This window comes from Myotis daubentonii, chromosome 3, assembly GCF_963259705.1.
Source record: "Myotis daubentonii chromosome 3, mMyoDau2.1, whole genome shotgun sequence".
NCBI lineage: Eukaryota > Metazoa > Chordata > Mammalia > Chiroptera > Vespertilionidae > Myotis > Myotis daubentonii.
Window position 1 is genome coordinate 169,668,388 of NC_081842.1, and position 12,139 is coordinate 169,680,526.

The 12,139-nt window shown below is 35.1% G+C and overlaps 1 protein-coding gene across 1 annotated transcript in view; it reads right to left on the reverse strand.

Annotated features, from left to right (window-relative positions):
• Positions 1-12,139, reverse strand: part of LRRC7 (leucine rich repeat containing 7) — a 495,371-nt gene that overhangs the window by 404,634 nt on the left and 78,598 nt on the right. The window contains exon 2 of the mRNA XM_059689215.1: positions 1,154-1,251. Within this exon, the coding sequence (XP_059545198.1) occupies positions 1,154-1,251 (98 nt within the window). The remainder of the gene's footprint in view (positions 1-1,153; positions 1,252-12,139) is intronic.

Genomic DNA, 12,139 nt, shown 5'->3' on the forward strand with positions numbered 1-12,139 from the left:
GATGCAAGACCCTACATCTTATAGTTTTTGTTTTAAGATGCCCATGAACTCAATCTTCATTTTGAAATTTTAGTTTTAATTAGATATTGTTTCTGGTGTTAAAGCTAAATCTACCAATTAAAATAAAACTAACATTACACTGTATGATATAAACACCAACCAAAATAGGATGTCCATTGACTTTATAATAAAACAGAACAAAGCAAAAACACTCAACTTGCCAGATTTAATGTACTTGGTCTTTACTTGGAACAGTGTACTTCAAACTAATTTAAAATGACAGTGTAATCTTAAAAGTCTACTAAACTGTACCTGCCAATGAACCCACTGCATTAGCTCTATCCTTATAAAATGTAAGTTCCTGGAAAAGGGCAGAATTGAGATAAATGTTATCATAATGGAATGTGATTTACTTCCCTGAAAATAATTACATTCAAATACCATGAAGGAAGTTAGTACTAAGGGTCATTTTAGAAACTTAAAATGCAAATAACATGTCAATCATTTCAAAAAATGCTAATGACTAGAAATATTTAAATTAAACCTCTCCTGACAAGTATATACACTAATATGCAATAATATGAAGGTAGAATAAAATGAGTTTATGGTGAGATACACACCTTCTATCTTCCAAAATATTTTCCTAAATGGGATTAAATCAACTATTTTTCTTTGTTAAATGGGCTTATATTTACCACTAAATATTTATTCTTTAGTCTAATGCAGTGGTTTTCATAGTCCTCAGGTGTTTTGTTTTGTTGTTTTTTTTAAATGTTGAAAAAGCATTGTGGTCAAAGGAAACTAGAGGATGTTAATTTTAAACACATTTCAAAATGATTTTTAACTTCAAGACTCATGAGAAACATTAATATTCATGACATGACTATCTAAGAAAAATGTGGTGGATTGTGCAGCCTTTTCCAATCTCTTTGGAAACCCAATTATCAGTACAGCATCTTAACAATGGTCTTTTAGGGTCTGAATCCATGTACTGTTTGGTAATATGTTTTAAAAAAATAAATTCAATTTGATGCAATAAATACTTATTAAGTACCTCTATTTTTAAAAATTATTTAAAGGTTAACCCTTTAGTTTTACAATGCTACTCACCAAAATCTATCTACAGTATAGTTAATCCTATTAAAATACTTACACTCCTCTTCAGGCCTCTTCCGAAGTGCTGCACGAACTTCTTTACAAGGACTTCTCTGATACTGTGGGGGATTCCTTCCCCTTAGTAGGCTCTCCATCCTATAAAAAAGAATCAAAAAGTACATTAATATAGAAATCTTGATAAATTTTGAGAAGATAAATGGTTTAAATCGAGAGTCAAGACTTCAAGTATCTACACAGGCTTGTTAGACAACATCATTGAGTATGTAGCAAGGAATAATATAATAGGGAGTGGCAAAGACTGTGGTAAACTGAAAAGTGCTTGACTTTTCCAAGACATTCCAATTTAAAAAATGTAAAAATACCATGTGGACACTGATATGCAATTCTCAGATAAGAGACTGATATGGACTGAATGTTTGTGCCCTCAATCCCAAATTCATGTTAAACCCCTAAGCCCCAATGTGATGGTATTTAGAGGTGGGACCATTGGGAGATAATTAAATTTAGATGGACATCATGATAGAATTAGTGTCCTTATAGGAACAGAAAGAGAGGCCAGAGGTTGGCGTCTCTCTCTTTCTTTGTCTCTCTCTCTCTCTCTGTCTCTCTCTCTCTGTCTCTCTCTCTCTTTTTCCCTCTCTCGTGAGAAGGTAGTCATCTGAAAATCAGGAAGAGGTCTCTCACCAGGAAATTAATCTGCCGGAACCTTGATTTCAGGTTTCTCAGATTCCAGAACTGTGAGAAATAAATTTCTATGGTGTAAGCTACCCAATATGTGGCATTTTGTTATAGCAGCCCAGCCGACTAAGGCAGAGACCTATTGACTAGAGTGATTACTTGTATAGAAAAGAAATTTATCAAAAATAGGTCACCCTTTAGGAAAAAAAAGAAGATATCTCTCACCAACATTTGGAATATCAATTTCAAGAGAGGAATTGTTGCTTTTCGTTCATGATAATGGCTAAATTGGGAGGGGTTTTCTAATTCTAATAATTGTGACTTCTTGAAAAAGTCAGTTAATATAAAGTGTTCTTCTCAGTTACAGGTGACATAGCAATGCTGGAATCCAGAATATAATAATAAATGCATCAGATGCACCTTGGATTAGCATATTTAACAACATGTACTTTGTGATCATTAAGTAAACTTTATAGTTTTGTACTACTGATGTATACTCATTTTAATAAAAGTAAAAAACTACTGAGTCTCAGGATTTGAAAATTCAGAACAAAACCATAATATTTATTTGTCATTTTGAAAATATAAGTATAGCTTCTTAACATCTACTTAATTATCCTAATGGAATATCACTGGATTTGATAACTGTGCTGGTTGATAGCATGCATACATTTGAAAACCAGATAGTTGTTATGGGTAATGGTGATGGTGGATATTCTAGGGTAGTGGTACAGATGATTGTGTTTCTGGCATCCAGAGAGAAAAATTAGGACAGGATGATCCCATAAAAGCATTAACTAAATAGTGTAAAATATGATACGAATAACCTTTTGTACTGTAACATAACACCATTTCTTTGGGAAACTGTCACTGGTTCTTAAAAACACTTTTTCAAATATACTTCCTGAAATCAGTCCATTTATATGTAGAAGATGCTGAATGTGTTTGCGTGTGTGTGTTCATATGTTCATGCCTGTGTATAAGCAGTTCAAGAGAATGTTTCTCAATGTGCAATGATAACTTGAACCTTAGTTTCATTTGAAGCTCATTTCAAGTGAAAAAAAAAAGTTATTTCTCTCGAGGTTATAACAATACAATAATGTGAGAACCTGAATTGTTTATGATATAATTTGGGGAGGAAATTCAGTTTCCAGGCCTGTCCCTGCAGTTTCATGAAGAGGCTTAGCTATATAAACTATACTATATAAACTTTCTAGTTTTTGACTCTTGAATTAATTCAATGTACATTTTTAAAATATATTTTATTGATGTTTTACAGAGAGGAAGGGAGAAGGATAGAGAGTTAGAAACATCGATGAGAGAGAAACATCGATCAGCTGCCTCCTGCACACCCCCTACTGGGGATATGCCTGCAACCGAGGTACATGCCCTTGACCACAATTGAACCTGGGACCCTTCTGTCTGCAGGCCCATGCTCTATCCACTGAGCCAAACTAGCTAGGGCTCAATGTACAGTTTTTACTACATTTCAGCAAATAACGGATTTCCATGATGAGCCAATAATAACTTAAGTGAACTAATAATTATTCACTAGTATTTATTTATAAGCTCAAAATCATAAAAGGCAGCAAACATGACCTGTACATGCAAATGTCTATATATAATTGTGATGTAATTTTAGAAACCACTTTTAGTCATCGTGACTACACTCTGATGAAGAATGGTAACATACTATCCTGGTTGGAAATCTATGTAAACCACTCTCTTGGATGAGCTATTCTTTTTCCTTTTATATCTCTGACAATTTGTATGTGAAAACAAAAGTGATCTAGTTAATGTCCATCTACCTATGTTTGAGGATAAGTCAGAATAATTGAAATACAAGTTATAAAATACTAATAGGGCTTCAGAACAATTTCATTATGTGTGATATTGGCAGCAAAGATCCCCAACTCAACTCCCCAGATGCCCAAACATTGCTCTCTGGAATGCTCACAAGCAGATCTACAGATATGCAATGTTAGATATGGAGGACAGCCTAAGTGGGCCTAGGTTCTGTAATAAGACAAGCAGGTTCAAATTCTAATTCTGTCTTTAAAGAATGACTTCAGGAAAAAATACGTGCTGTGTGCCTTAATTTTCTCATAAGTAAATGGGGATAACAGCCACCTTATAGGATTGTTGTGAAGACTAAATATGTTAATACATGGCCTGGCTGGTGGGCTCAGTGGTTGAGCATTGACTCATACACCAAGAGGACTCTGATTCCCAGTCAGGGAACATGCCTGGGTTGTGGGCTCGATACCCAGTAGGGGGTGTGCAGGAGGCAGCAGATCAATATGATAGTCTCTCCATCTTCCATCCTCTCTAAAATCAATAAAAACATATTTTTAAAAAATGTTAATATGTGTAAAATGATTTACATGTGTCTGTCACAATTCAAGAGCTCAGCACATGTTGCTATTATTAATGAGAATTATCCCAAATAAAAATAAAATAAGATACTAAAATTTTAAATGTATAGTATGTTAGGAAACATGAAAATTGGGCTTTATTTAATAAAGAATTATAATGACTAATCATTGAATCATGAAAATAATTCCACTAGGAGACTGAATAGTTGAAATTCCACTATGCACTGCATAATTTACTTGTGATGAAGTTCTTATTAAACATAATATCTATGTTAACAAATATATGTGTGTTGATCTGTTAATTACATGTTGATTTTTGATCAATTAGCTATTTTCATTAAAATATTTGCTTCTATCCATGCCATTTTACATTTTTGAGAACCACCAAAACAAAAACGAGGGCCAAAAAAACTCACTATAAACTATATATGCCACACACTAATAGAGGAAAATATTTTAAAACAGCATTACATGTCCTTTTTCTCTGGAGTGCTAGATGTTATGCCCAGTAGAAAACACTTTGAATCAAATTAAAAGTTTTACAGAGCAATATTTATGTCTAATCTACTATATAACCGTGGGACTTCCATCTTCCTGAGACTACACGTCCAGCTGCTTGAACCCTTCTACTGGTGTCATCTATGATGTACAGTTTGCATTAAATGGTCAGACAAGATAACCAACCACCAAGTCTTGGAGCACAGCCAGGACACAGCAAAGGAGCTATTCTAGCTACTCTCAAGTTTGGCAAGACATCAGCAGGAGTGTGTTAACAGCTCCAGCAAGGAGAGATTAAGTGTGATGACCACAGGCAAAACAGATGCTCTAACAGCTCATTGAAGAGCTCTGAAAAGTGCAGCCTACATGTCAACTGCTGGGAAGAAATAGAGGCAGCCAGAATGATACTTAAAAAGCATAAAAAAACAGAGATTATGAACAAAGGTGTCCACAACTTTCCTAAATTGAATTAGTTCACAAAAATCACCTGAGGGGCTTTAAACAAATACAGCTCCCACCATTTCCAACACTAAAGATTTTCATTCAGGATTTGGGGATCAGGTCAAGGTAGATGTATTTTTTAACATTAATCAAGTGTGTCTAATATAGCCTTACACTGACATTTGGAACGCATGTAAATAAAGCATATACACTTGCAGGTGTAGGAGAGGGAAGTTCAATTAATGCATTCCAGGAGATAGTCATATGCTGATACAGAGATGAGGTGAGAATCTGGGTTGGAGACTGCAGTTAGAACAGGTATTATAAAAAATGCAAAGAGGAGCCATAATGGTATAGTTAAAGGCTTGCCAAATTGCCTGGAGGTCAACCAAATGAACCTGAAGGCTGCCCATTTACAAGGTTGATAATCTCAACAGTGAAATACTTTCTTTCAGTAAGGTTTGTGGGATAAGAGAACAAGTTGGATTGATATGGAATTATGGATTGGGTTGAGGATGAATAAAGAAAATAAAGTTTAGGTGAAATATGGTTGAAATGGATTTATACTAGATGGAGAAGGAAGATAGAGAATGACAGAGTCACTAGGAGATAGGGAGTTGGATTAAAAGAATAGACATATCAGATATAAGTAGTATTTCTAAAATGTCTATTATGTGCCATCTGCTATGCTAGGTTCTTTATATATATACTAGTGTCCCAGTGCACGGATTTGTGCACATTGAAGGGAAATTAATTAGAAGAAATATTTGTACGGTAATTATGTTACTGCAAAAAATTATATGTCAAAACAGTATATAATATAGTATTATAAAATTAAAACATGTGTGCAATTGGCACCAGTGAGAGCTTTGTATGTGTCACACATGCACGAGTCAACATTTATTTTTAAATTGCCAGTGAGCATCATATGTACCTGTTGGTTGGTTGGTCAGATGGTCAGACAGTCCGATGGACATATGGCCGGCCACTTAGCCATATATATAATCTATTCCATTCTTATTATATTCAGGGTTAACCTGAGTCTCAGAGATGTTCAGTAACTTGGTTAGGGCCATATAGCAAGTAAATGCAACAATCAGGGTTTTAATCCAGGACTGTCTGACTTGAGAGCCCATGCTATTGACTACCATGTGAGCTGTACAATAGAACTTTCTGCAATGATGTAAATGTTTAATATCTGTGCTGTCCAATACCGTAGCTACTAGCCACTTTCTGTTACTGAGCACTTGAAATGTGGCTAGAAGGACTAAGGAACTGGATTTGTGAGTTTGAAATGTTATTGAATTGTAATTTATTTAAATTTGAATAGCCACTTTTGACTACTGTAGTAGATAGCACAGCATATCCAGGAGCCCCTATTCAGCACATGACTGAGGAAAATACAAATTTCCACTGGAGGTTTCTGAATTCAAGTCAATAAGAGCAGGGAAGTAAAGTCTTGGAAAAGTGGTCCACCTGAAGGTCTTTGCAGACAAGTGAACTTAACTCCTCGCTGTAGAACTAGCTCACAGTAACTTCCTAAGAGCCTCCTTGCAGAAACACACTTTTTCATGCAACCATGGTTTTTAACTATGAAGCTCTCCTAGCACATCTAAGTGCCTTGAATACTCACTTGATACTCTTTCCTATCCAGGGCCTCAACATATACTGCTTTCTTTGTCTCAAATAATCTATTCGATCTGAATAACTGTTAATCATCACTTTGACCCCTTTATCCGATTAGGTCTCCAAATATGGTTCAACTCCACAGCCTGGAGTTTTCCATCATAGCACTTATAACAAATTTTAATTATATGTTAGTCTTCTGGGATTTCTGCTTAATGTCTGCCTTCCTCTTGCACTGTAAGCTTCATGAAGACAGGGACAGTGTCAGTTTTACTCTCCACTCTATTGCAGGAGCTTAGCACAGTGTTTGGCATTCAAGAAGTATTTCTTGTTTGAATTAATTAATCTCCCTAATCCTGCCCCAAGGGCAAATGTATGTTCCTGTGACCACTGGGTGTGAGCCAGGTAGTCAAACTAGTGAGTGCCCGTCCAAACAATGTTGTCCTTCTGTTACCCCTGACTTGTGTGCTTTCCTTCAGCCATTCATGGCACCTCCTAACACTTTCCTAGGAGACCATCACCTTGCACTTAACAGCAGCCTCTCACCATTGCTCTCTCCACCAGCCATCAAGGGTGACCAGTTATCAGAAGGCAGGTCAACCCCAGATTCCCTTTGCTGCAGGGCCTGGGGATTGAAGGGGAAAGGTGAGAGGAGTTCATTTGGGAGCTGCTCTCTTCTGTGTGAGACAACTCTATGGGGATCAGGTGCCCCTACCAGTAGATAAGGATTATAACCAAGGAAAATGATTCAATCATGACATCAAGGTTTTTTAAGTCAACAAGGATACTGAAACTATTTTTCCTCCCTTTCATTGAGATTATTATATTTGCTGCTTTGTGAGCACATCACAAACTAAAAATATATAGTGCTTAAATGAATTTATTAGATAAATTGTGTAATTTAGATAAGCCTCTAAATCAGTGGTTCTCAACCTGTGGGTCGCGACCCCTTTGGCAGTGGAATGACCCTTTCACAGGGGTCGCCTAAGACCATCCTGCATATCAGATATTTACATTACGATTCATAACAGTAGCAACATTATAGTTATGAAGTAGCAACGAAAATAATTGTATGGTTGGGTCACAACATGAGGAATTATATTTAAAGGGCCAGAAGGTTGAGAACCACTGCTCTAAATGAAGTTCTGTATACAAGCAATGAGTGAGTATTTGCAAGCCCTTCTGCTTTGTGTTCTGTAAGCTCCTTAAGACTTCTTAAGGATTTTTATTCAGTAAAGTGAATATAAGATAAATTACAAAGAGTAAATATCCTTGACTTATTAGTTTTTAGAAAACTAAAAATTTTAATTGTGTTTTGATAATATTTAATTGAATAATCTTAAAAAAATGCAGACAATTTTAAAAAATGAGATTGGAACTTCTTGAGCTTTTATTTAACTTGATGATAAGCAAAATTGGACACAATAAACTGCTTGCCTATAAATAAACACAATCCCTTATATTTAAAATGGCAATCAATATGACTAAGAAGCTTAGTAATATATAGAATAAAACATAGTAGCATTTGTTGCCCTCAAATTTGACAATGAATGTACAGGAGCATTTCTGTTAAAGTACAAAGCCATAGAATGTTGACTATAATCTGAAAATTCACCCTATTAGTCTGTGGTAAAGAGGGTTTTCGTCAGAGTCCAAAGATTAAATATATACCATCTAACAAAAGTCAAGCATTTTTTTTTCTTTTTATAGCCACTTCATCTTCCATCTTTTCCCTTAACAAAGTACAGTACATAGACTATAGTCATAAATAGTTAATGAATGAATGAATAAATTAATGAGTGACAGAATTCTGCTCTTTTCTGGTGGGAACATTTAGAAGATTCTATATTTATATTACAAATTTTACCTATCGTTGGAGACCAATTTTTTAAGTCCTAATTCCACTCAGAAACAAATCCAACCACTTCACATACACTCAATGCTTACCTTCTGAATCTTCCTTATTATATCTACTAAATGTTTGGAAGAGTAACCAGTGATTTTCCAGCTCATATTAGTCTCCATTTCAATGTTTGTGTCTTTACTCACATAGATTCTAATCCATTTGAAGGCTTTGATATCATAAAGCACAGTTGACAATTCTGAAGTAGGTCTTAGTTCATCATTGTTTATAGATGAGACAACAGGAAGTCTGACAATTAAGTGACATGTGCAAAGTAACACAGGAAACCCGGAGTAAGAACTTGAACTTTGACTACCACATTCCAACCTTCATTTCACAATGCTACTCTGCATAGATATCATTGTCTGTTTTTTAGTCTTTCTGATGTCTCATAGAGTAGGATTCGTACCAAGTGAGTCACAGATGGTCAAGAAATCTTCAAATATTGAATATCAATTATTGTCACTTTGACTTATACTCCGGTAGATCTTAAAACTCAACAGAAATAATTCATCACAAACTAAAATAAAAGCACCAAGGATTAAAAAAATAAAAGTGTGTTTAAGCATGCATATGAAAAAAAGAAGAATAAGATTGCTGTATCATTTTGGAAATAATGATTAATAGTCTGTCTTGCCCAGAAAAAGGGAAGAATAAGGGGCAACATGCTGTGACCATCCATCCTCACAAAGTTATAAAGCCATGTGACCTCCCGGTACACTCCCAACCCCCGACCCCCGAATTTCAGAATTCCTTCTTTGGCTTAGCATTCAATAAAAAAATAAATAAAAGAGTTGAAGAAGCAGTGGAAATGCTCTTGCTTTATTACTGAGCTGTTTTCCTTTTTTTTTTTCTTTTAAGGGAAGTTGAGCCTGAATTCAGCACAGTGAACCTAACCCCAGACTAGAACTATGCATTCATATTAAGCATATAATAGCTAATAAAAAGAATATCAACTGTTTATAGAGACCAATTTGAACTGAAAATGACAGTACAAAAATAATCAATACCTATTTATTTCAGCCAAATATGTTGAGTTGATAGTTAATAAGGACAAGCTGAAGTTAAACAGCAAGATTATTATTAAAAGAAATCACTTCTTAACTATACTTAAGCTGCTTAAAAGGGGAGTGAAATGTTTAACAGAAAGAAAGATAGATGGTATATGTTGAGCTTGGAGAAAGTCAGGTGCCTGATTTTTTAGGGTAATGATGATTTACCAAAAATATAAGAATCATCAATCATGTCAGAGAGGAAAAACTTGTTTTTACAGTGCCATGTCACACATTTAGGGAATGATAAACACAATAGCATATTGTTTTAACCTTTCTCCAAAGAAATATAATTCAAAGTAGATGCATATCTTTATGGACTTTTTGAAAATCTAGAATCTCTAAATGATAGTAGTCCCTTTTCTGAGATTTAAGAAGGAGCGTTAAGAAAGTAGAAAAACCCGGAAATTAGAACAGTTTCTTCACTGAGGTACCTGTGCTCATTTATAATGCTGTATAATTTACTCTGTAAGGTTGTAACAAACAATTACTGTACAAAAAGTCTATAAAATTAATGAGAAGAGCATGTGTAGCAATTGGGAAACAGTCAAGCTCCTCATAAATTCAGGAAGCACACTCTTCACAAAATTCTAGTTTTTAAATTGAATTATTTCTTATTTATGTGGCTCAGTGGTTGAGAGTCGACCCATGAATCAGGAGGTCATGGTTTGATTCCAAGTCAGGGCACATGCTTGGGTTTCAGGCTTGATCCCCAGTAGCGGGTGTGCAGGAGGCAGCCAATCAATGATTCTCTCTCATCACTGATGTTTCTATCTCTCTCTCCCACTCCCTTCCTCTCTGAAATCAATAAAAAACATATTTGGTGGGGTTTTTTACCCACACACCCAGTAATGCTGTATCAGAAGTCTGTTATCTTTAGGAAGGTATTTTATTAACGAATTGAATCAATATAAAAAATAGCAAGCTCCCCTTAGTGAAGGTCCTTCCAGAAATAACTGAGTTACATGCAAGATTTAGGAATGTGTTTATTGCTGAAATCACTAAAAGGCAATCAATTAAGTTAACTAAAATTCAGAGTTATTCAGAAAAATAACTCTCTTACAACTATGTAAATTAAGTGGATAAATTTATAGAAACACTTGCCTACAAAAGTGAATAATAATGGCAGGATGACAAAAAATGTAAAGAAAGCTTTATAAGTAATCAATAACACCCAAAATACTCTCAAGAGCAATATCAGAATGGGCAATGTAGAAGAAATACAGCAGTTTAAAAATGGTGGGAATACTTGAAAAAGTCCTAATGTCGAATCTACACAATTATGCAAAGATAAAACTGATACTAAAAAACACAGAAAAAATGCTAGGTGCTTTAATAAGATTATTTCCACACAAGTTGTGATAAAAGATTGCACCTGGACTATCTATCTATCCTTATAAAATTTAATAGCATATTAAAACTATTTTTTATTTTATATTTTGAATAAGGTGAAATATAGAAATGCAACCTGTCATCTAGAACTTAATACATTTATGGGATAGGTTTGATTACTTTTCTTATTTCCTCTTTCCTTCCTCCACCCACTTTAACTTTAAAGGAAGAGGAAAACACTCATGTCAACATTTGGGTTTCAAGGTTTTCAGTCAACATTTATGAAGTGAGAAGACTGATGCCACCCGAATACAGAACAATCTCTGCTCTGGAAAATCTTCTATAAATTCACCTACCTACCTAGTTATCTGCTGTCCCTCTGTCCTATTGCAGGGTCCTACACATACATCTATCACCCCAGCCCACACCAAAAACCCTGGAGGACAGAAGTTATATCATCCTGAAGGATATAGCACAATTCATAAAACACAGCAGAAATTAAATAATCGTTTTTAAGGGATTGACTGAATGATGTTAGAGATAAAGTATGCCCGGTATAGCTCTGATGTTATCTATGGTTATACAACATCCATATATGTATTACTTATGCCTCATAAAGAACCTGTGGGTTTAGTATTTTACAGATGAAGAAACTGAGACTCACTTGCCCCAGGTCAGCAGCAAAGTGAGTTGCTGGGTTTTCTGATTCCTCCCGATCTTCTCACCGGGCACAGCTGCCTAAATGAGGCAACTGCTCTGCTCAATTTCAGATTATTCCATTTGCACTTGGAGCTTTCTTAAGTCTCCGAGAAGCGACTACTATCATATCAAGTAGTTGTGTAGATGCAGGGGGAAAAATGTGTATGGAAGGACTGAAATTATTTGCCAAGAAAGACGTGTATTGTTTTCTCAAAGTAAAATGGGTAGAGTTGGCAAATATGAGTAAATATTATTCTTTCCAAAATGTGCATCCAAATATCACATGATCTCACTTATTTATGGAATCTAAGGAACAAAATGAATTGACCAACAAAATAAGACCCAAAGCATGAAGGCATGGAACAGGCTGACATACCTCAATGTAGGGTTGGGGGGATGAGAAGAGATAAACCAAAGAA